The sequence below is a fragment of the Suillus clintonianus genome, assembly GCF_016758775.1.
Source record: "Suillus clintonianus strain FC179 chromosome Unknown DEU56scaffold_18, whole genome shotgun sequence".
Lineage (NCBI taxonomy): Eukaryota > Fungi > Basidiomycota > Agaricomycetes > Boletales > Suillaceae > Suillus > Suillus clintonianus.
Genome location: NW_024539242.1, coordinates 41,125 through 64,336, shown reverse-complemented (window position 1 = coordinate 64,336; position 23,212 = coordinate 41,125). Strand labels below are relative to the sequence as shown.

General features: G+C 48.6%; 10 protein-coding genes across 10 annotated transcripts; 5 read left to right on the top strand and 5 right to left on the bottom strand.

Moving 5' to 3' along the window:
- The first annotated feature begins 16 nt into the window (after positions 1-16).
- Positions 17-1,128, top strand: DEU56DRAFT_788861 (40S ribosomal protein S15). Its single transcript, XM_041352502.1, has 7 exons — positions 17-135; positions 199-318; positions 372-380; positions 439-633; positions 688-783; positions 834-849; positions 911-1,128. Exons 1-7 carry the CDS (start codon positions 133-135, stop codon positions 934-936), a joined length of 465 nt encoding a protein of 154 aa, XP_041210939.1. The 5' UTR covers positions 17-132; the 3' UTR covers positions 937-1,128.
- DEU56DRAFT_788856 (uncharacterized protein) lies at positions 1,129-6,241 on the bottom strand. Its single transcript, XM_041352501.1, has 11 exons — positions 5,534-6,241; positions 5,370-5,457; positions 5,165-5,318; positions 4,883-5,112; positions 4,672-4,829; positions 4,443-4,621; positions 3,504-4,391; positions 2,691-3,449; positions 2,509-2,637; positions 2,250-2,456; positions 1,129-2,199 (listed from the first exon to the last, which is right to left on the bottom strand). The coding sequence occupies exons 1-11, from the start codon at positions 6,031-6,033 to the stop codon at positions 1,382-1,384; spliced, it is 4,110 nt and encodes a 1,369-aa protein (XP_041210938.1). The 5' UTR covers positions 6,034-6,241; the 3' UTR covers positions 1,129-1,381.
- A 1,860-nt stretch (positions 6,242-8,101) lies between these two features.
- Positions 8,102-9,408, top strand: DEU56DRAFT_754002 (uncharacterized protein; the record flags this gene model as incomplete). The annotated part of the gene is made up of 2 exons (XM_041349762.1): positions 8,102-8,737; positions 8,791-9,408. 2 exons carry the CDS (start codon positions 8,102-8,104, stop codon positions 9,406-9,408), a joined length of 1,254 nt encoding a protein of 417 aa, XP_041210937.1.
- A 1,296-nt stretch (positions 9,409-10,704) lies between these two features.
- On the top strand, positions 10,705-11,543 carry DEU56DRAFT_788845 (uncharacterized protein). Its single transcript, XM_041352500.1, has 3 exons — positions 10,705-11,157; positions 11,211-11,273; positions 11,326-11,543. Exons 1-3 carry the CDS (start codon positions 10,804-10,806, stop codon positions 11,419-11,421), a joined length of 513 nt encoding a protein of 170 aa, XP_041210936.1. The 5' UTR covers positions 10,705-10,803; the 3' UTR covers positions 11,422-11,543.
- DEU56DRAFT_788840 (DUF914-domain-containing protein) lies at positions 11,544-13,626 on the bottom strand. Its single transcript, XM_041352499.1, has 14 exons — positions 13,117-13,626; positions 13,017-13,063; positions 12,914-12,961; positions 12,815-12,864; positions 12,715-12,758; positions 12,587-12,659; positions 12,402-12,534; positions 12,305-12,351; positions 12,155-12,257; positions 12,075-12,101; positions 11,918-12,022; positions 11,844-11,857; positions 11,714-11,795; positions 11,544-11,661 (listed from the first exon to the last, which is right to left on the bottom strand). The coding sequence occupies exons 1-14, from the start codon at positions 13,476-13,478 to the stop codon at positions 11,588-11,590; spliced, it is 1,209 nt and encodes a 402-aa protein (XP_041210935.1). The 5' UTR covers positions 13,479-13,626; the 3' UTR covers positions 11,544-11,587.
- Positions 13,627-13,977: 351 nt separating this feature from the next.
- On the bottom strand, positions 13,978-15,018 carry DEU56DRAFT_788839 (emp24/gp25L/p24 family/GOLD-domain-containing protein). Its single transcript, XM_041352498.1, has 4 exons — positions 14,787-15,018; positions 14,651-14,733; positions 14,191-14,589; positions 13,978-14,133 (listed from the first exon to the last, which is right to left on the bottom strand). Exons 1-4 carry the CDS (start codon positions 14,923-14,925, stop codon positions 14,110-14,112), a joined length of 645 nt encoding a protein of 214 aa, XP_041210934.1. The 5' UTR covers positions 14,926-15,018; the 3' UTR covers positions 13,978-14,109.
- Positions 15,019-16,549, top strand: DEU56DRAFT_788836 (Brix-domain-containing protein). Its single transcript, XM_041352497.1, has 6 exons — positions 15,019-15,190; positions 15,241-15,613; positions 15,663-15,745; positions 15,799-15,977; positions 16,034-16,307; positions 16,359-16,549. The coding sequence occupies exons 1-6, from the start codon at positions 15,038-15,040 to the stop codon at positions 16,395-16,397; spliced, it is 1,101 nt and encodes a 366-aa protein (XP_041210933.1). The 5' UTR covers positions 15,019-15,037; the 3' UTR covers positions 16,398-16,549.
- A 12-nt stretch (positions 16,550-16,561) lies between these two features.
- Positions 16,562-17,395, top strand: DEU56DRAFT_788833 (uncharacterized protein). The gene is made up of 4 exons (XM_041352496.1): positions 16,562-16,727; positions 16,785-16,813; positions 16,878-16,989; positions 17,041-17,395. The coding sequence occupies exons 1-4, from the start codon at positions 16,656-16,658 to the stop codon at positions 17,089-17,091; spliced, it is 264 nt and encodes an 87-aa protein (XP_041210932.1). The 5' UTR covers positions 16,562-16,655; the 3' UTR covers positions 17,092-17,395.
- A 1,185-nt stretch (positions 17,396-18,580) lies between these two features.
- Positions 18,581-20,287, bottom strand: DEU56DRAFT_971625 (uncharacterized protein). The gene is made up of 6 exons (XM_041359461.1): positions 20,079-20,287; positions 19,646-19,978; positions 19,550-19,590; positions 19,402-19,493; positions 19,277-19,351; positions 18,581-19,223 (listed from the first exon to the last, which is right to left on the bottom strand). Exons 2-6 carry the CDS (start codon positions 19,838-19,840, stop codon positions 18,712-18,714), a joined length of 915 nt encoding a protein of 304 aa, XP_041210931.1. The 5' UTR covers positions 19,841-19,978; positions 20,079-20,287; the 3' UTR covers positions 18,581-18,711.
- A 1,576-nt stretch (positions 20,288-21,863) lies between these two features.
- On the bottom strand, positions 21,864-22,663 carry DEU56DRAFT_788816 (uncharacterized protein; the record flags this gene model as incomplete). The annotated part of the gene is made up of 1 exon (XM_041352495.1): positions 21,864-22,663. The coding sequence occupies exon 1, from the start codon at positions 22,599-22,601 to the stop codon at positions 21,864-21,866; it is 738 nt and encodes a 245-aa protein (XP_041210930.1). The 5' UTR covers positions 22,602-22,663.
- Positions 22,664-23,212: the final 549 nt, after the last annotated feature.

Below are 23,212 nucleotides of genomic sequence, written 5' to 3'. Positions count from 1 at the left end.
ACTATACAGTTCCACGTGACTACATCCAGCCACAATTTCCATATTTGATTACAATCCGACTCCGCCTCAGAATTGCCGAAATCCTTGCTCGCTGTTATCCACGACAACCGCAAGACTAATTCACGACGCAACATGGTACGTATCTTGTCCTTCTGGAGTAGTAAGACCACAGATCGCTGATTTCTGCTCGAATGAAAGGCGGATTCATCGGTTACTGACCCCACGGTCGCTGCTGAGCTCAAGAAGAAGAGAACCTTCCGCACGTTCTCCTACCGCGGAGTTGACCTTGACAAGCTCCTTGACATGAACAATGAAGAGGTGAGTCTTTATCGTGGATACTCTCACACTCTGCGCTAAACCTTGATTTACAGTTCGTTGAAGTATGCATGTCTTTCAGTCACCATGTCCTCACCCTGACCAACCTCTTCTCCATAATAGCTCGTTCACGCTCGCGCCCGCCGTCGGTTCGGTCGTGGCCTCAAGCGCCGCCCCATGGGCTTGATCAAGAAACTGCGCAAAGCCAAGAAGGAAGCTCCCCCGAATGAAAAGCCCGCAGTCGTCAAGACCCACCTCCGCAACATGATTATCGTTCCTGAGATGATTGGCAGCGTCGTTGGTATCTACAACGGAAAGGTTTGTATTATTCTAATTTTTCTTGGGATGCGCAACTGAACATATGTCTACAAGGTATTCAACTCTGTCGAGATCAAGCCTGAGATGACAGGCCACTACCTCGCTGAGTTCTCGTGCTCGTACCGACCTGTCAAGCACGGTCGTCCTGGTGTAAGTGTCTTGTTCTTATATCTTGGACATTCGCTCAATGTCTTGCACAGATCGGTGCCACGCACTGTAAGTATTCATGGAATTCATTGCGGAAATCGAACGTCATCCTCAATTTATTCCCTCACAGCATCTCGTTTCATTCCTCTCAAGTAAGGCACTGGGTTCTTATATCTTTTGCATGTCCCTCCATTTGCTTCACTACATCAAAATATATGCGTATGCTTATGCCATACGAAACACATGCTGGTCTCACTTTTGTAACTGTCGGAAGCAACGGCAATCTCATCATATGCATGCAAAAGTCCAGCATCGTTGACCACCAGGGCCCATCAATAAATGAATGAATGGTACAAAATAGCGTTTCAGTTGGGTTAAATTCATTCAAAATTGCGTACATTCGAATGCACGGGTATAATGAGTATACTGCGAAGTATTCGTCCATGTCATACTGATAAGTGAAACCGTACGGTAAACTACAGATAATGCGAGAAATCAAAAGATGCTTGGGGCAAATGAATGTCAGAGCAGGTGCAATGCACAGCAAGGCAAAAGAGTGGAAGTGAGTCGCCATTATGACAGAATCTAGAGTCCAACGGGGTCATCGTCGGGGCGCTGCAGTAGCAGGAATTCCATTGGGCGACGATGACGAATGTAAGTGCTCGCCGCTACTTCGCGGATGCACGTAGGACGATGGTCGAGGAGATGAGGATATGGTACCAGTAATGGGTCGCTGAGCAGCGGGCCAATCTGTCTCGATCGGCTGGGGATAGCGAGATTGTTGCTGTCCCTGAATCATAGCCACACCTTGCGATAGGGAAGTTGGATGCGTAGGAGCAGGATATGACATTGGTGAATGAATGACGCCTGGATGTGGATGTGGCGACTGCTGTCGACCATTCCGTATATGTGGTTCACTCGGAGTTGATGTCAACGGTGGTCGATCTCCGGGTGGCGAAACGCGGGGTGAGTTGGCAGGGTTCGGCGAACCCATTGTTACCAACGGTGGACGCCCGGTCGCTCTGAGGCGCATGTACGTATCACATTTCTTCATGAACTCTTTGCTTGGTAGCTCCGTGCTGTTGGAGAAATATTCCTGATCATGAAGGATAGGCAGGAACTCCTCGGGAACCAAATAAAACTCGTCCTGGTTCTCGAGTAACGAGGTTACCACGCGAATAGCCCCGAAGCTCTCGTCTCGAACGGCGTCACGCCCGCGTGAGTATAAGATGCTAGGACAAATAACTGTTGCTAGGTTTGATAGGTCCATCTTGCTGCCAGTGGACTCGTCCATGTGGGCGAACGAAGCCACCCATTTGAGGAACACAAATAGCACCTCCATGGTGTCACGATGGCTCTTGGGAAGAAGCAATGAAACTAGATGGAGACAACGCCTCCGCTCTACCTCCGTAGGGAGGGCTGAAAACTGGATGTCAGATTGCGAATCATTTGAAAGTGTGAAGACAGACACTGCGACGCTATCAATAACCGGTGTAATTTGAACGTCATGAGTGGCTCTTGTAGTTCGCGGAGGAACTTCTTCAAGAGAGCAGCCAATTGCACGGGGTTGTCCTGCGTGAGATCTACCGATGACAGGTCGTGATCGATAGCCTCCGTGAGATCCTTCAGCCGCCTGATGTTACCGTTCTTGCGAAAGATGCCCTCCACCGACATATCTGTAGAAAGACAAGCATCAAAACACAGCCAAGATCACCGCAAATAACATACCCATCTGCCTCATGGCTGAGACAACGTCATCAATAAAGCTTGGCACCCTCAAAGTTGCACGGCTTGCTCCCAACAAGGAATCCGAGCCTTCTTTCTCAACTAGGAGCTCAAGTGGAACACCAAAAACGCCTGTACATCATCGATAAGGTAAACCCAATGCTTGGCAATCGCGGACAACTCACCCTTCTTCTTGACGTTCTTCTTGTCTCCGGCCTTAAACAACTGTTTCCAGAATCCTCCCTTTTTCGTCTCTACCAGTTCTAGCAACTCATCCAATTCGAGCTGATCCCGAAGCGGAGAACGCTGAAGGGCAAGGACAGCAGAGTGTTTGACGATAGTAAGTTCGAGCGCGCTCAACTCGGCGACATGAGGTACCGTGCTCTGGCGTGGTAATGAGCGTTGCTGTTCGCGAGCTTGTGCAGCTTCCATCAGCTGAGGTATATCAGCTAACGTGATGCCGTCATCAGGAGTATGTAACGGGGCCTCGTCTGGGCCGCCTGCTGGAGAATTGGGCGCTGACTCGTCCACAATCTTCACCTCTGTGTTACTCCGCCCGATAGTAGTACGAACTACTTGCGCTTGATAACTTGTATCCAGCGTACCGGGAGTGCGAGTTTGCGCTCGCGAAAGAGGTTGTGATGGCATTCCCGAAGAGCCAGGCTGGGAGGGCTGACGCCCTGGAATCAGTGTCCCTGGTGGGGGCGCCCTCTGAGGTTGTGGAGTTTTGATATCTGGTTGCGATCGCTGAGCATGCAATGGCTCTGAGGTTTGGACAGTTTTGCCTGATGGACTCTCCACGATCGTCGATCGTTTAGGTAGCCGTGCGGTAGCAGATAACTTTCGATCCAGATGTACGGATTTCATGCGCATGATATCGCCCGAGTTACGATAAGGATCTTGGTCCCCTGACTTGGGGTTGACGCTTGGCGTCGTGGAAGCGACTGACAACACACGCTTACGATGCAAAACACAGTGTATGAGAGATGGGAACATACCTGGTGACATAGGAACCACGCCCTGTTGCTTTAAAACCAGGTACAACCTACGCAGGGCAATGTTCAGCAGGAATGCATACTGCTCCAGCCGAGACACGGCCTGGAATCCGTCTCGACACCCTGCATGCGCGTGCTCGGTACACAGAGTAACGGTAGGAACTTCACCATATGAGGGTGTGTCCTTGACCGAATCAAGCTCGTACATAAAGATGCCGACATTTGCCGGTGGTCTTCGAACAGAGGAGGGCTTTGATGGGTCCTTTTCGCTCTTTTCCTTTTCCTTTTCTTTGTCTTCTGCAGATTTGGGTGGCGTCGGATCTTTCGGTACCGGAATAGCAGCTACTTTGTCACACCTGGCGCATTGCAGACACTGGGAGTGCCAACGCTGATAAGTCCCCAACCGAACACAATCCTCTTCCACTGCTTGTGTACACTTGACGCACCGGTCTGAAGGCGGATTGTTGACTGTCAGCCGAGAGGGTGAGTTTGCTGTGAACGGGGATTCTCCTGCATTTTCTGGTGCCAAGCTCCTGAAGCCGTAAGTGACACCCAGTGTGCCAAGGTTTGCTCCTCTCATGACCTCACCACTTCCGCCTTTGATGATCCGCCTAGCCGCTGGATCGCCACCTTGCACCGCGAGTAAATGTAGCTTATCGAGGAATGAAGGCATAGCTTCCCGGACGCTTTGTTCCCTCTCCAGTTTTAGTGCGCCAGTTAATGCTATTCGAATGAGAATCTTGAGGTAATGGGCTATCCCTGTCACGAGCGCAAGTAGTTCCTGGGTCATCCCCATTCTCCGTGACCCAGTCTCCTGGGTGCGTGAAAGAAGGGTAAACAGATCGACCGTTTTTCGGCATAGCATGCGGGCTTCTCGGACATGAGACATTCCTTGGAACAATATTAGCGATACCGGGGATAAAACATGAGACATACACGCACCTTTCAAGTTAAGCCTAGCGGAATGGCACTCAAGGTCATCGATAGTGCCGAACAAGACTTCCACGTGTAGAATAAACTTCTCGGCCATCCTGATAGCATCAAGATATTGCCCGTTGCTGACCTGTCGCAGCATATCAGATATACACGCAGCGCTTGATTCCTCGAACGCCGAGAGAACCCTGTGATGCACACGATCAGTTGTGTTTCAGGCCACGTGAGACTCACTCACGTCCAGATGCGATAGACCAGCTGCTCCATCCTGACTTGTTTATCCTTTAATGAAGTAGGAGTTTCTCGCTTCTCTTCCTCAACGTAAGATGGCTCCAATTCCGACCCATCACTAATCAACACGCTCGATCTCCGTGAAACTACTTTGACGTTCCAAAACTGCAAGGCCGAGTTAGAATTGATATATAACCACGACCTTTTAGAACGAGAACCTTGTTGATCATGTAACATTCGGGATGCCAACACTCGTCCCTCATATTGCGATTTATTTCAACGAATTGCTTCAGGATAGCGCTGCTGCAACCTGCGCATTTTGTCGCAAAACGTGTCGAGTAGTGGAAGTGGCAATACACGTCCCCATCGTGCTCGTAGTATGAGTCCTGGGGGCCAAAAAGGGTCGGGCATAGGGAGCAAGTGAAGTGTTCCACGTGATACTTCTTGTCTGTATAGGGATATTAATTAGCAAGAAAGGAGCGATGAGTAGAACCACTAACTGCATGCCGTAATATAGCTGCCTCTGAGAGCAAGCCCACATTTGGCGCATATAAGATTCAGACGACGGAAGTAGTCCCGTTCACAGAGAGGATGTTGTTTGCCATCAGGCCCATCAATGGGAAAGAACTTTGAGGCAACGACATCGCCGCAGTCCTGATGGAACATAAGCGGAACTCGCTATATGAAAGGTCAGGATATTCGTACCAAACATTTAAAGCAGTTCAAGTGATATACGGTGCCTAACGCGCGGACGAAAGCACCTTGCATTGTATTTCCACATGCAGAGCAGGGTCTACAAAGAAGAGGAGTCAGATAAGGGATCGAAACCACAGACTCCTAGGGGAGTATTTAGGAAATGGCGGACTCACGATGCTGAGATGTTAGTGGATGTCGCAGAGGACGTGGACGTCATAGGACCAGCCTTGTTCGGGGAACTAGAGCTGGATGACGCAGAATGTCCGGAGGAATACGAGATTACGCTGTCTCGACGCCTTAACTCTACGTTCCTTTCTGCGTACGAAACGAGATTATATGGAGTGGAACCGTTGGGAGTGGTAGGACGGCTACGAGAACGAAAGGCGGGTGATGGAGGCGGTAGAGAAGCGGAGATACCATTTGACTCATAAGGTCTGCTCGAGTGAGCATGATTGAGGTCATCACTGTAAGCATGAGGGACTAGATCATGCTTCGCGGAAAGGTTGTTACGGTTGAGGTCCTGAGTGGAGCCAAGAGTCGAAGCTCTTGTAGGAAAATGAGGACGATCGGGTAGACGAGTTGAAGGTGTCGGTGGAGCATAAATGGAACCACCGAGATGAGATAAACCATCGTGCTCTTTGCGCAGACGAGCCGTTTCTGAATCAAAAGACATTATGATCCCAGGCCTGACTACGATGATTAGTACCCCAAAGTTAATTGGAACAGTTCTGAGAAAGATCCTTGACGATTTTCATGCGGAACCCAGTAGGATTATGTCCCAGGTAGCGATGAAGTAGAATGAAATCAAGCTAGAAGCACCACAGCTGGAGAACGGTGCAAAAGCGGTGAGGTCTACTGAGGAACGAGGATCACCGTGACAATATGTCACACGTCACAGCAACCACCTTTTTCTGATCATCTCTGTCCCGACGCTCCAAATACTGTGGTTAACTGTCAAAAACCGAACTTGTGTTGCGCCAGTATTCTATGCAAGCCTGTTTGCTATTCCGAACCTTGTGACTGCGCGAGTCTACCTGCCCGGGCCATCAGGACCCTCTCCAATAGGAAAGTACTAACAATCCAGGCAGTGGCGCTTCGCCATCCGCAGCGACAGTTTATACAGTCAGCAAGTGAGCAAGTGAGCTGACCAGATAATTATGCTTCATGTCACTAAAATCTGGCTGACTTATATACAGAGTGAGGTCATGCTCGTTAAGAAAAAAGTTCCCGTACTCAGTTGTTGATTGTAGGGATGCGAAGGTGTTTCTTTTGAAAGCTTTCCAGCCTAACTGTCGCCAGGGTATCTGAGTTCAAATCTCCCACCTCATCCTTGACGCAATTGGTGACACATCCCGTCATAAGATTTTGTTAGGAAGGGGTCGCAACGGATCCTGTCTTCATTGACATTGATGTGCAATGGGTGAAATCTTTTCGTATTCCAGTGGAGCATCTAGTGAGTTTACTGATGAGTCAGGGGTCCCTGAATTATAGTAATATCAGCTCGTAGGGCTCGGCCTAGCGACACAATATACTTAATCCTTTCAAGCTTGAAGGCCACAATGGATCCTGCCTTCATTGGTACACACCTGTCTCTTCCGACATCTCCAGACAAATTTCACAATATGCAATGGGTCCATTTCTTCATATTCCGGTCGGACATTTAGTCCCACAGTCATTGTGTCCCTTGAACTTCGCTCCTTTTCGTGTGGTTTGCGGTCGTGGGTGCTTGTGGCAAGTTATCTCTTTCTCCTGAACATCTTACCAATCCTTCCTCATACGAATCCCCGACCGTCATCAACTTCCCAACCATCGCTTTTCTTCCTGATGGTAACCTTGATGTATGCTATCATGTTGAAACTTTGCAGGATCCTGCGTTGTGACTCAATCAGTATATTGAGAATCTGACAGCTAGGCGATCTGTGAATTACTCAAATCCCGCACACGGCGTGGCCCAACATGGACTCGGACACTCGGAATGGCGTGTTCATAAGCCGATTTATTCAGATCATTGGGGCTGACGGTTGCATAAAATTACCTGTACGTGCGAATTATAATCATGCTGCAATCTCCCCGTCTCAAATTTTCAAAGATACCTAATTGACACATGAACTTTGTTGACATCGACTCTGACGCTGATGCTCAAGCAAAATTGTATATATTGCACGCTTTCATCCCTTACCCACCACATGCGCTCGACGATGGCACCAAATGGTCAATCAGTACGTATCACACCTCAGGAATGGCCGCCAAGCATGTGCATCATTTTTTGGGTTATGTACGTCAACGCAATGTATAAGTCATGGGGACTCCTAACCTGAACAAGGTGTGCAGTGGACCATTGCGGACTGTTCCAGACTGGCCGGAAAGAAGGTGCACGGCGGCAAGCGAATCAGATTTTTAGGATTTCCTGCACGCCTCCACTCAAATATTTTGAGCGACCTTATCTTTGGTAGGCACTGCGCTTTGGTCAGGTTCACATGGATGGGGAATTCAGCTGTAGGAGGTTGTACGCTTGCTTATATACTGGTTGATTTTCCAAGCACGTGACGAACGCGTCGCGATCGAGTGTGTTTATCGTGCGCGCACAAACCTTAATATTCCATTGATATTCCAGGGTATAAATACAGCGTGCCCTCGCATATCAATCTCAGTTCAGTCATTCCCCTCTTCTACGCGTACCAGCATATTCTTACGATCTTCATCCTTCTCAATCAGCATTTACCATTATGATCTCTTCCATTATGACCATTACCGCCCGCGTCGCCGTCACTGGCTTTCTTTCGGTCTCCTGCTTCAAACGGACCGTCGTCGACAATACCGCTCAGGTCCTGTCCGAAACAGAGAAGGTTTCAGCTGGCCTCATCGCATACTCTGTCTGCATGTCGACCATCACGCTTGTTCTCGCCGCCGACGCAGCTGCACAGAGGATTCTCAGCAAGGACGCCAAGGACATGCCCGCCGCTCCGAAGGACGCCGACGCCAACCTTAATCCTGTATCCCATAATGACAACACCGCCCCCGCTACGCCTCCATCTCCTTCGCGTTTAATCGAATCACAGCCATCTCCAGCTCCATCATTGCGTTTAATCAAACCACAGCCACCTCCATCTCCATCTCCATCTCCATCTCCATCTCCATCTCCATCGCGTTTAATCGAATCACAGCCGTCTCAATCTCTAGCATCTTCTTCGCATATAATCGCATCAACGGAAACAATATCCGCTCCAATCACCTGTACTTGTACGCCTTGCATCAATCTCACTTCGCCGAACCTCTACTGCAAACGTCTGTCCACTGATTCCAACATCACACTCCTACCCTGCGACCACGACTTCATTACCAATGACTGTAAATCATTTGAGGAGCAAAACTCGCAGGTAAGACGCAGCGTAGTCTCAATTTCCACATTACCTGATGTTTGAGTTTCTAGGACGATTGCTCTGACCCTCAGCCGCTCAACATCCTAATTTCACCAATGAAGGCTCTCACTCTCGATGACCCGCCACGCCCGTTAAAGCTTCGACCACTCATTCTAGTCATCAAGCGCAACACGACAACTACTACTCCGTATCCTCCGCTCCCTGAACTCGCATATCCTATGGGCGCATCGACCCGACGTATGCAGGCGCGCCCTCTCTCCGATAGTCGACCTCAGGCTAGCGATCCTGGCGTCCCCCTTCCTGGATGCCCCATAGACGCCTTTACTCGAAGCATGGAGCCACTCGCTCTCTCCGATCGCCCGTCTTCCACCTCAAAGCTGAGGCCTCTATTTCTGGTTACGAAGCACGCAGCTGGTCGACTCAAGCCTCTCGCTACTAAGCTTCGACCACTCATTCTAGTCAGCAACCGCAACACGATAACCACTCGCCCGTCTTCCACCTCAAAGCTGAAGCCTCTAATTCTGGTTACGAAGCACGCAGCTGGTCGACTCAAGCCTCTCGCTCCTACTAGCACTCTACTTCGACAGCCTATGACCAAATCGACAACGCGGACCCAGACATATTCACTATCCCCTACGACCTGGAGCCCACCAGCCCAAGTGTTTTAAGGCCGCCTCCGCGCTCACATACAACTTGAACGTACGCACACCATGTCTCCGATGTCAGGTCCCCTACGACCAATCCGGACGACGGCCTCCTTCTGTCCCCTACGACCCGGAGCTTCACAGCCCAAGAAGTCGAAGGCCACTACCAGTCTACGCGCACACCATGTCGCTCATCTTCGACGTCAGAGGTCCCCTACGACCGAATCTTGACGACACACTACTCGGGCTTCTTCGCCATCCCCTACTAGACGACATTCTATGGCCACGGCCACGCACACACCTATCAGAGCAATCCGATTTTCGTTTCATTCTCTACTACATCTTCGATCTGTATTTCCCTCGACTGGTACGACTCATGGACTCATCTCTGGCATGTATATTTCATTTTTCGTTCCCTTCTCTTCGTCATCATCGATTTTCTCTCTCTTCTTTACTGGTACAAGACAGGCATTGGACGCATTCTCTCATCTCTGACCCGTATTTCATTTCCTCAATATAGTGACCTTTATTTATTCCCTTCATTTCCTTCTCTGCATTTGTTTCTTCTTTTACTCGTACGATCAATCAGTTTCATCTTCCGGACTTACCTCTCTAGCATGTATCTTTCATTCTCGATATCTACTTCGATTTGTATTTTCCGTTACTGGTACGACACGGACAACAGGCTCATTTAGTTTCACTGTAGACTCCTCGCGATGTATCCTTATTCCATTGAACTTGTTACACTAGGCTCTTTATTTTCGTGCATGTATGATGGCGATTATCATTTTAATATTGGTCAGACAGCGTAGGCTTGAACACCATTTTCCCCCTTATGTTTTGAAGGCAGGACTCCGCTTGTGAAGAAGTACTTACCTCGCAGTCCCCATGCCGTTTCAAATCTTTCACCTCGACTTGGCGACATAAGACACTCGATCCTTTTAAGCTTGAAAGGCATAATGGTTCTTCCAGTCGAATCAGCGTGGAAGTGCCGAGAAGTAAGCTTACCCCGGCTTAAGGTTACCGGATGAGCGATTTGAGTTTACGAAAGGAGAAGGGTTTTCTGGCCAGGCAGGGATCTTCCAACCTCGTTACAGGTCCTTGAAATCCTTTGGTCGCACCCAGACATGAAAGTTTGACGTCCCTCCATCATGTAAATGGCACGATTTTGGCGGCAGTGTGAGGTGATGACGACGAATACTCGGCTACTAGCATTGTCCGAGCCGATCGGCTTTGTCACGAACACGGCTGACCGACAATGGACGCGCCGAAACAACTGCGCGTTCTCGGATCTAAATTTAGAGGCCGAGCGCTTTCGTCGACGGCGCGTTCCTTCGACACCTACGTATATATATAAACCCCTGTCACCCACCTGGATGTCGTCCCATCTGATCAACATCATCGAACCCCCTGACTAACATGTATCCCTACTATTCCCACCAGTACTTCCGTGGTCCATCCCGCATCCTCTGGTTCATGCTCGGCGCAGGGGCTGCTACTTTCTGGAATTGCGGTCGTCAAATGCGCGAAAATCGAGCACACTACTTTCCATGCGTCATGCAAGCACGTCGCGTAGAAGGAAGCGGTGAACAACCTAATACTCCCCCTGTTTCCTCCAAGAGCGACGCCCCAGCATCCCAAGAACACAGGTGGAACTTTATCTATAGGAACCAGCCTGACCGTAATGGGGATGGAACTGCGGGTTGGAATCAACGAGAGTGGGAAGAGGACAAGGAGCGCCTCAAGGAGATTCAGAAGCGCACAGAGGATGCAGTGAGTGAAACGAAATGGTGTCTGGTATCTCCACTCATACCGGTTTTTAAAAGATGCTTGATATGTCTGAATCCACCCTAGAGTCTATCATCTCTACTGTGGAATCACTGAAAAACGTACGCCCTCCCCTTCATTCCTCAGATCCAGCCTCTCAGCATCAACATCCAGAAACTCGCCCAACACAAGATCCAACGCGAACAACAACAGAAGAAATACGAAGAAGAACTCGAGAGGCAAAAAAAAAATCCTCCTCGTTTTGTTTAAATCAAAGAACCGTGCATCATATTTATACATCATCGCCCCTCCCTCGTTATCCTTTTAATTGGATTCTGGCATTGTAATAAAACCACTATATAATATCGTGCTCTCAGTTCTCGTTGACACCAGTCGATGACATGTATCGCATAAGGGTATCACTACAGGTATCCAACTAAACTTGGTCATCCAGGTGCATTCTTCGTATATATGCCGGAGCTTTAGGATCGAGCTTGCCCTGCTCCTCAGCTATTTTATCCGCATTAGTGATAGTTCAGACGAACACAACTAAGAGACTTACGCGTGGCATGCCAAAAGTAGATGATGAGGCCGATGACGACTACGCAGAAAGCAGGGAAGTAAAGCCAGTAGGGCGAAAAGTGCTGGAAAACATCAGTGTCCATTGACCTTCATAGACGCGCAGCGCTTACGAAGAGGAAGAGACCTATTCAATAGCACACAATCAGTCATCATGTGAGCACTCGCAAGGAAGGTGGTAGCGTACCAAAAATAAGACCATAGAAGTCGCTCGTGAGCAAACTAATATTGTAGAAAGCTGACGACGCCATGCGGTACAGCAGAGGAGCAGTCGTGTAGAGGATAAACATCGCTGTCAACGAGCATTAGCGTGAGGATCAAGCTCAAATTTATCAGAAACCCACCAGCTGTGTAAGCGGCCAGAAAGCCAACTAGAGAACCCAATCAACCAAATCCACATTATATCCATACTAGAACGACTCACTCGTGGCACCATTCCATGACGCCGTAGTCATGGCCACATGCTCCAGACTAGCAGCCTGAATCCCATTGATCAGGGTCCCCCACATACCAAGCTGGCCAACGACCTGCCAGGGTAAGACGAGCGATCCTCCATTAAAAGCGCCTCACTCACCTCATAAAGCGGTGATCTCCTCACAAAGAACTCTTCTGTGGCATTGGCTGATGACCGTCGTCAATACGACAACTTGTTCACCTGAAGGGTAACGTACTAAAGCCGTATAGCGTCGCTCCAACGATCATGAAGGCGTCGCCTTTGCCTCTGCTTAGTGCAGGGTAGTTCTTGTCCGTGAGCATGTCTGACGCTACTAGCATGCCGAGCCCTCCGACACACACTAAGACGCCCTGTGTACACCTGTTTAGACATGGAGATAGCTATGCTTTCATGATTCCTCACCAACACCTGAGTCCAGTGATACTTCGTACGCATGTACACCCAGCAAAAGAACAGGCACACAGGGATTGCCCAACTAAGACAATCTCCGTGAGAGGCAGTACACATACGAGCGGCCGAATACGACTCACGCATCGAGAAGCATGCAAGAGAGCAAATCGGTATAGTTATAAGCCTGTCCAATGGGAGAAGGTTGATCCGTGATCGAAATGGGCGGAGATGCATGCTCACCTTTACGACTAAGAAGTTGCCCTCGACATCACAGGCTGCAAGGATGAAATCTAGGACGTGTCAGAATCTCTCGCTGGCAAAGACAGTGATATCACGAACATTTCCACCCATCCCTGAACACCATCTGACCCCAACCCTTCAGACCATCTTCAATATTCATCTGCATCAGAATCGACCAAGGAAGAAAAACAACCAAACTTACACTTATACATGGTATACGGCGTATAAATGATAAACAGCGAAAAATACCTGCAAGAACGAATATGAGCGTCACAAATCACCACAAGAATCAAAATACGCACAAAAACCACGTCTGCGTGGTCGGCAACGACCAATTCCTGCTAATCAGCTCCGTCGTCGTGACATTGGTCACTGTTATACATAGAGAAACCACCTGTCCAGCCAAGAGCGAAAGTACGAAGCGCCTAGTCCATATACTCTTCCACCTAGCCCAGGAACTGCTGGTGAAAGCAGCTGCGGAAGAGTAGTCAATCGGGGGCCGGACAAAGTCTCGCGCGACATCGCTTGCGTCTACGACCGAGTGCGCTGATGTCGTATCCTCAAAATCGCGCTTGTAATCGACTGACTGACGGTTCAGAGACATGGTATCTCTGGTAGTACTGTCACAATGACTGCCGACGTCCGGTCCTGAATCTGAGAGCATCGACCTCTTTATGGTCCCTCAGTTCAGTGATTGCACACACCCAGGGCCACAAATGGGGAGAGTTCAGGAACGTGTGGACCTAGGAGACAGAACTCACTTGGGCATGTGCTTTTGCCAAGTGACGGCATCGATCCCATGTGGTGCGGCCCGTGCCTTTCGTATTTTTTTAATGGCAGTCGGCGTCAACCAATCAAATTTATTTACTTGTTTGTAGTCAGTCACGATGGTGTTCTTAGCCTCCCATAGGCAGACCGGAAGAAGGCAGTCTATGGGAGCACAATGGGCTCAACAACGCACACTTATGTGGGCGAAAACGTAGCAGCACTGCCAATGTCATGATGGCATGTGCCTGTCATTTGAGTAATATCCCAAACAGTTGAACTGAGCCAGGGTGAGGGTGGCAAATACCGCAATCTAATGAGCATTGCAAGAAGCAAATGTCAAAAATGTCACAACCGCGGGTGCCTTGAACTTTCCGAAGTCTCTAGCAACGCTTCACGTGTATAGTTCATGGTGAGGGACTCGTTTGCATGTCACTAAATTTGATCCGCTTGACAACGGTAGGATCTATAGCTTGACCCGTCAATCTCAAGGCAAACACAGGTCCATTAGAATAATATCTAAGACAGGACTACCGTTTATCCGCAAAGAAACGCTGAGAATGCATACATTAACTGGCGGCAGCACACAAAAAAGAAACCGCGTCACTCACCTTCAAATGTCGCAACTGCCACGTGCACGTAGCAATAAGCACTCCAATCTGCAACACGCTATACCAAACAGCCTTCGAATTCGTATTCTCACTCAGGTTTCGGAAATCCGACTCCCTCTCCCGCTGGTACTGCTGTTCCCTCCGAATATCTTCGAGCTTTTGGTTGAGATCACGGAGCTTACTGCTGAGTTCGCCAATGTGGGTGCGGTCGCCCTCGATGTCTGGTTTCGTACTTCCTACCACGATGTCGAGATAGAGCTTGATGTGCGTGCTTGACCACCATGACGTGTAGTTGGTGGAGATGCAAATGGAGTGGTCGCCAGCTTCGTGAGAGGTGAATGTGAAGCGACCGTCGGGCGGACCTCTCGTCTTTGTGACGACGTGCGCCGTTTCCATTTCCTATTCGCAGAAATCTGCGTGTGAGACGTGTGTTGTTCGTAAAGGTGCCATTAAGACGTACCTCTACTTCGACGACAATTCCGAGTTCCTCATTTAGATTGTATTGTTGTGTGCTGTCAGTCCACTCTAATGCTCTGTAGTGCCCTATGGTACATAGTAAGACATTGACGTCCCCGACCAGTGATGAATATGCCTACCCTCAACCACCGTGTCTGATGGCAATTCTTCCACAAAACATCGTTTTTCGTTTGCATCCAAGTAGAAGTGAAGGGCGTTGACTGTCGTTATTAAGAGAAGGAAAGACGGCAGAAGCACCGAAGGGCGAAAGGTGAACATGTTGTTGAACCGATGACTTCAAAGTTCACGAGGAAGAAGATTGGAAGTCACGTGTTGCATACTCAGAAATTTCACTGCGTCCTGCGAATCATTTCATCATTCTGCATATACCATGGCTCCCGCACGATTTCAACCGTCGTCTATCAAAAACAAGATAAAAAGGGAGGAGGTCTCGCGGAAGCTGAAAAAGAGCAAAAGCCAGGCAAAACTACAAAAAAGACTCGATCAGGCCAAGGTCGAAGCTAATGATCCAGCAGCAAAGAAAGTGCGTGTAACGATCTATCTGTGCTCCTTGCGCGGCTGACCTCGCATCAGAAACGTATTTCAGAAAATGTGCCCCGTACGCTCGATAATACCCGAGAGGCAGACCCAGCTATGCTCTCTGCAGCTGGCCCTTCGTCTGCCCAGCACGCGGAATTCTCTAATGATATCGCATCCGATCCTTTTGCGGACTACTTCAACTTCACGCAGGATCCAAATATCCCCCCGAAGGTTCTCATTACAACCTCTGCAAAAGCCTCGAAGGGCACATATGAGTTTTGCGATGAGTTGGTAGGAGTATTTCCGGGTGCTGAATTTATACGACGGAAAAAGGGGAAAGGCTTCGAGATGGGTCGAATAGCCGGTTGGGCTGCTGGTCGTGGTTATAAGCATCTGCTTGTTGTGAACGAAGATATGAAGAAGCCAAGTTTGTTGTCTCGGCCATCTTCACTATTGAAGACTCATGCTTTTTCTAGATGCTATCACCTTGGTGTATCTCCCTAATGGCCCTATGGCGTACTTCAAGCTTACGTCTATAGAACTCACAAAACAGATATATGTGAGCCCGCCTTCCATCTCATCGCATGTGCAGAAATAATGGACCTGTATTAGGGACATGCGAGAGCAACGCCACACAACCCTGAGCTTGTTCTCAATAACTTCTCCACTACTCTAGGACACGGTGTTGGACGAATGTTCCAGACTTTATTCCCGCCATTACCTGAATTCCAAGGGCGACAAGTAGTGGCACTTCACAATCAGCGTGACTTTCTGTTTTTCAGGCGTCATCGGTAAGGAAGATCACAACAACTGAATGACCACAGGGTTCTTAATATGACTTGACTAGGTATGCTTTCCGCTCGCCTGAGAAAGTTGCTCTACAAGAGATCGGGCCTCGCTTCACTCTTAAACTTCGATGGCTCAAAAGAGGGCTACCAGCAGTTCAAAACCTCGGGGCATCGCCAGAATCCCTGGAGATCACTGTTGGGACCGAGGAGTTGCCAGAACCTCCGGAAGAAGCGCCCATGTCAGAACAAGACGAGGAATCGGAGATGAAGCCGCCCGAGCCCCTTCCAGTGAGCAATCCTCCAAAAGATAATGAGTACATTTGGCGTTGGAAGGTATAGTGCTGTCCGCTGTCGTTCATGAACCTTGTGCTGATTGCTCTATAGCCTGAGCTTGAGACGACAAGAAAAACATTTTTCTTATGATGCAAAGTATCTCTCTCTTTGGAGAAGTGGAAGATCAATAGAAGATTGTAGTACTTGTTTTAGCTCGTTATACAATCGGCTCTGGGTCATCCTTGTTAGGCTCATCTGTGAAATCCCGAGGTAAAGAAACGCTAATTGACATCCTCTCTGAGATACTCGGCAATTGCAAGTGGTATATGACTATTTGGCATCACAACAACTTACCAATGAGGTTATTTCGTTTCGTGTGATTGCGGTTGGTGCTCTTTGCAGTCAGTCATGTCCACTCCATCGTCGACACCTTCACCACAGGATAATGTGAAGCCTGCGGATTATAAAAATGTTTTCGCTGTATGTCTTTCTCGCGTGTCATCTCAAACTAGTCGTCCGCATTCACCATAACCACAGGCCCGACAATCATACACCCAACATACAGAGTGCGTTTCCTTGCTGCTCAGTGCCACTTCCCTTCTTCTGTAATCTTATCGTATTGGTGTTCAGCCCATGTGAACAAGCAGCGAAGGCATCGTTGAGCTGCATGGACCGCAACGACTATAACCGCGACAATTGCATGGACTTCTTCCAGGCATATAGAGACTGTAAGAAGGCATGGGTGAGGTCATCTCTCTATGTCTGCGAGACTTTCATGCTGAATATGTTCCAGCTGGAGCAGAGACGCGAGGATCGTAGAGCTGGCCGACCTACACCTGTATGAAACGCGTCGAAGTGACTGGCGCATTGAGTGATATGCGAGGATATGCGTCCTCTGGGCAGTTGTTCTATTAAACACAATTTTTTTTTGCGCGGCATGATATCAATCATGAAGACGACAACGTAAATTCTCCAGTACGCTCGACATGCTTTGTTGAGGTACAAGGGTATTTATGTAGCTACAACCTCAAGCAAGTCCTGCCGATATCAATATTCTTTTCTTCGTCCAGGCGAGATAGATTCGAAATTCATCCGAGTCGATGTGATTAACACCCAGACGAATGACAGTATCCTTCAGTATGCTCAAACCAACCCTGCGTGAACTAGTGCACCTTGTCACTTTCAAGGATGGCAACGTTAAGCCCATTCTGTCACTTTTCTTTGAAGCTTTTTAACAATTCTGCGACATCTCCTTTATACTGCAGCTCGGCACAAAGTAATGAAGAATTTTCTACCTCTGACGCATGCGCAGCACAGAGACAGCAGCAAGGGGAACAGAAATGTCCAAAGTGGTTCGCAGGAACGAGTGTGAATGCCTCCAAGCGAGGGGCTCTCATATGCTCAAACAGTCCGATGTGGTCCCCTGCAGCCTGATGCATGTCAGGGAAGGCAGGGTCATAATTTGGATGGGGGCAATATTATGTTATGGCACGTCACTGGTAGCAGCTGGCGGCTGTCATATCTAGTGTTAGTAGCGAGTGTTATCCTTCAATTCATGGGGGAGTAATAAGGAGATAGATTTGCTTCAGAACTTCTGTTGGCATGGAGGTAGGAGCGAGGTCGCCCAGCATCGTATGGACCACAACGAGTTCTGTCTGGGGAGCACAATTCTCATCGATGAATTCCTCTTCCCTAAATTTTGAAACGGTCTTGAGACGTGGGGAGACGTGATAGACGTCCCAGTATTTCTGTGCTATCTTTTCGAAGGTGGCATTTTGGCCTCAGCCGCCAGGTTACCTTTGAGTTTGCAGACTGAAACTCGAACTTCGAGTATCATACTCTGAGTAAGAGAACGGGTGAATGAGCCCCTTTTCGGATTGCCGTTCAAAGCGTACCGGTAGTCGCAAGTCACGATTTAATATTAATCAATGTTGGTCACATAGAATTAATGTCAACGTTCATGCGGAAGAAATTGTATTCAAAACCCTATATATTCGTCCTCATACATGCACAAAATGAAGTATAAATCAATGAAATAGACATACGTCGCGGGAAGTCCATAATGAAGTCCGTTGTCCGTCTCGTATGAGAAAAGGGGAAACAAATCAAACAAGGCCGGTGACCATGTAGATAAAAAATGAATGAATGGGAGAGATATACCAGAGAGATAAGTTCGTGATGAAACCGAATGAGTCCGATGTTGTCTCGTACCAGTCAAGGAAAAAATCGAAGATGATGTAAAAAATGAACGTACACAGAGCTTTGTTCAATGGTACTGATACTTGCAAAGAGTGATGCTTCTGTCGTGGCGGCGAGGTTTGGCACCTTGGCGTAGACTGACCAACAATATAAATTATCAGGTTACAATTTTGAAGCGCATCTTCCAAGGTCTTGAGAGACTTTCTCTACCATTGATGAGCAATGCATTCCCTTAAAATAAAATAATCGACTGCGATGTGTGTATTTACAATCTTATCACTGACCACCTCATCACAAGCAGTATCCTTCCACGATTCGGGATTTCCGTCAACTCCGTTAGTACCTTTACACTGCCCTTCTCGAACACCTCTCCGTCCCACAACGATGTCCAAGTTTCGGGAGAATGACAGAATGACTCATGCGTGAAGCCCGGTACAGTGGAAAGTGTGATGCCTTTTTCGAGAATTCCGAGTTGATGTCCGCAAATAATAGAACCTGGCTGTGCAGATAAAAGACCCGCGAGAGCTCTGGCAATATACAATTGTTTCTCCTCATCAAAGAGATGGAAGAGCCGAGAAGCATTGATTGCGCTCATGCGTCCATGAAGGGAATTGAGGGATTTCAGCAAGGAAAAATCAATGGCTGACACCGGAGAGACGTCGTCAGACGGCTCCGCTATGGAGAGAAATGCTTCATCGAAGATATCTCCGGGAAGGAAGTATGCAGGGAAAGAAGCCGGTGTCGTTCTGAAGAGATCGTGGCTTAGTTGGAGAAACTCTGTACACACACATCATTGACAAGAATGATCATGCACAGAGGAAACAGAATACCGATATGTTTATCAGACGCAATGATATTTTTCGCGGGAAAACCATCTGCCGCAGCCCTTCTGGCGTCAACGCCAACTTCAATAGAGTCAAATTTATCCAAGACATTAGACAATGATTTAACATACAACAACAGGCAACGTCAAGTAACACGGCATCGGGGCGCTCACGACCAAGCTTGAGGACGTGTTCGTACCCAGGGTTCCTCGATATGTTCACCCTGAGCACGGTTCCCTTGTTAATGTCGATGCATAAGCAGATTTACTGTTTACGTACTGAACAAAGACAAATTGACGGATCCAAGGATATGGCGCAATCTTTCAGTGGCAGGGATTATACAACTGATAGTGGAATCCTCTGTAAGTGACTCGCCTCGCGTGCTTTCGCCTGAACCTCCAGGATATGCCTCTTCAAGTCATCGTCATCATCGATACCGAGTTGCGCTTTGAGGAATGCAATGTCATGGGAAGGCAGATCATAAAGGTTGGCGTCTGATGTTGGGAGCGATGCGGTCTGAGATATTGAGTTGCCCAAAGTGGAGTCATCGTGCACAGCAGCGCCCTCCATCGCGATGGGGTGTAATTGTGCTGCAGGCTGTATTTACATCCTTTTCTAGGTGACTGACTTTGAGCATGTCCTCGGCGACATTAAGGAAATGTCCGTTGCTACTCATAAGTGAGCTGGCAACTGCTGGCAATCGAGAGTCTGTTGATTGGATTGGGTTAGACTGGCCCTGAACTGCGACGGCGTGGCGGCGCAAGATCAAGAACCACTAGTGTACTTGAGTAAGTCACACTAAGCATACCCTCTGTAAGGCTCAGGCGATGAGGACACTCGCCCTCGACATTGAAGACGTTGTCCGTTGTCATACTGCCTTGCTAAAAAGCAAAGGTAATATATGCAATCCTCGTTCGCCAAGCTAAGGGCTTGATCTTGCATTCCCGAGCCTTTTGCCAGAGACGGACAACAGAATTGTATACGTTTTCCATGAGTAACATTGAGCTAACACCTCCTGGAACGGGGGTGATATATTGACGTGCGAGGCCACAACAAACACGTCATCGACGCCAACAAGGTGGTGAGCGCTACGCTAGCTGACTAAGCTACGGTACCATGCGATTCGTTTCCAAATACAGTCAAATCGAAATCAGAAGACAACTGATTTGTTTGATTTGCTGATTTGAAAAATGAATTTACGTTTTACTTTCTTGTTTCTGTGTGGAAAAGTTATATTGTCCAGCGCGTCCCGTCATAGTTGTCAGTCTCGTATGAGAAAAGCGGAAACAAATCAAACAAGGCCGGTGACGATGTAGATAAAAAAAAATGAAAGAATGAAAGAGAAATACCAGAGAGATAAGTTTGTGATGAAACTGAATGAGTCCGATGTTGTCTCGTACCAGTCAAGGAAAAAAATGAAGATGATGATGTAGAGAATGAACGTACACGCCAGAGATGCCATAATGGAAATGAGTCCCTTTGTCCGTCTCGTATCAGAAAAAGAGAAAACAAATCGAAGGTCACTATATCGAGGAAATGAGAGGAATAAAACTGCGTGCCAGAGATAAGTCCGTGATGAGAGTGAACGAGTCCAATGCCTGTCTCGTACCAGTGAAGAAGAGAAGAAAAAATCGACGACGACGAAGAAAAGGGAACGAAAAATGAAAAATACATGCCAGAAATGAGTCCATGGGTCGTACCAGTCGAGGGAAATACAGATCGAAGAGGTAGTAGAGAATGAAATGAAAATCGGATTACCCTGATAGATGTATGCGTGGCCATGGCGGTGGCCATAGAATGTCGCCTAGTAGGGGATGGTGAAGAAGCCCGAGTATTGTGTCGTCGAGATTCGGTCGTAGGGGACCTCTGACATCGAAGATGGGCGACATGGTGTGCGCGTAGACTGGTACGACTTCTTGGGCGGTGAAGCTCCGGGTCGTAGGGGACAGAAGGAGGCCATCGTCCGGATTGGTCGTAGGGGACCTGACGCCGGAGACATGGTGTGTGTACGTTCAAGTTGTATTGTGAGCGCGGAGGCGGCCTTAAATCACTTGGGCTGGTGGGCTCCAAGTCGTAGGGGACAGTGAATAAGGCCAATATGTCTGGGTCCGCGTTGTCGATTTGGTCGTAAGCTGTCGAAATAGAGTGCTAGTAGGAGCGAGAGGCTTGAGTCGACCAGCTGCGTGCTTCGTAACCAGAATTAGAGGCTTCAGCTTTGAGGTGGAAGACGGGCGATCGGAGAGAGAGAGCGCCTGCACACGAGTACTTGTCGTGTTGCGGTTGCTGACTAGAATAAGTGGTCGAAGCTTAGTAGCGAGAGGCTTGAGTCGACCAGCTGCGTGCTTCGTAACCAGAAATAGAGGCTTTAGCTTTGAGGTGGAAGACGGGCGACCGGAGAGAGCGAGTGGCTCCATGCTTCGAGTAGAGGCGTCTATAGGGCGCGCCTGCATACGTCGGGTCGATGCGCCCATAAGATATGCGAGTTCAGGGAGCGGAGGATACGGAATAGTAGTTGTCGTGTTGCGGTTGATGACTAGAATGAGGGGTCGAAGCTTGGATGGGCGTGGCGGGTCAGAGCAATTGTCCTAGAAACTCAAACATCAGGTAATGTGGAAATTGAGACTACGCTGCGTCTTACCTCCGAGTTTTGGTCAACAAACGACTTAAAGTCATTGGTAAGGAAGTCGTTGTCGCAGGGTAGGAGTGTGATGTTGGAATCAGTAGACAGACGTTTGCAGTAGAGGTTCGGCGAAGTGATATTGATGCAAGGCGTACAAGTACATTGTGATTCGATTAAACGCGATGGAGATGGAGACGGAGATGGCTGCGATTCGATTAAACGCGATGATGGAGACGGAGGTGGCTGTAGTTTGATTAAACGCAATGATGGAGACGGAGGTGGCTGTAGTTCGATTAAACGCAATGATGATGGAGCTGGAGATGGCTGTGATTCGATTAAACGCGAAGGGGATGGAGGCGAAGATGGACATGAAGATGGCTGCGAATGATGTAGTTCGACAGTATTAGGCGTAGCGGAGCCGGTGTTGTCATTAGTGGATGGAGGATCAAAGTCGGCGTCGCCGTCCTTCGGAGCGGCGGGCATGTCCTTGGCGTCCTTGCTGAGAATCCTCTGTGCAGCTGCATCGGCGGCGAGAACAAGCGTGAAGGTCGACATGCAGATAGAGTATGCAATGAGGCCAGCGGAGACCTTCTCTGCTCCGGACAGGACCTGTGCGGTATTGTCGACTACGGTCCGTTTGAAGCAAAAGACCGTAAGAAAGCCAGTGACGGCGATGCGGGCAGTAATAGTCGTAATGCCAGAAGAGATCATAATGGTAGATACTGATTGAGAAGGATGAAGATCGTAAGAATATGCTGTTACGCGTAGAAGAGGGGAATGAATCGCTGAACTGAGATTGATATGCGGGGGCACGCTGTATTTATACCTTGAAATATTGAGGTTTGTGGCGCGGACGATAAACAAACTCGATCGCGACGCGTTCGTCACGCGTTTAGAAAATCAACCAGTATATAACCTCGCGTACACGAGTAGCTGAAGTTCCCTATGCCATGAGTTAAAAGAATTAAAGCAGGTTGCATACGCCGGCGTCTCCAGATGTCCCGACGCCCTCCACCGGTATGCCGTTCCTGCCAGGCATTTTAGCGCACAAGTCCACAGTAACCCACGCGGAACCCTGGTGAGTATGAGGATGTTTTGTAAGGCCGCTATCATGTAACCAGTACTCCCGCCGAACCGGCCACATGTGAAGGGAATGAGGAATGATGGAGAGAGGGGAGGGGGGAGTTGACAGGAGTCACAAGACAGCGAGGATAGGTGGTGTTGGTCGTGGCGGTGGTGTCGAGGTGTACATGATACGCGAGTCATCAGTTCCTTGCGATGGCCATTCTGTACTGTCCTCCTTGATACTCGCAACCAAGAAA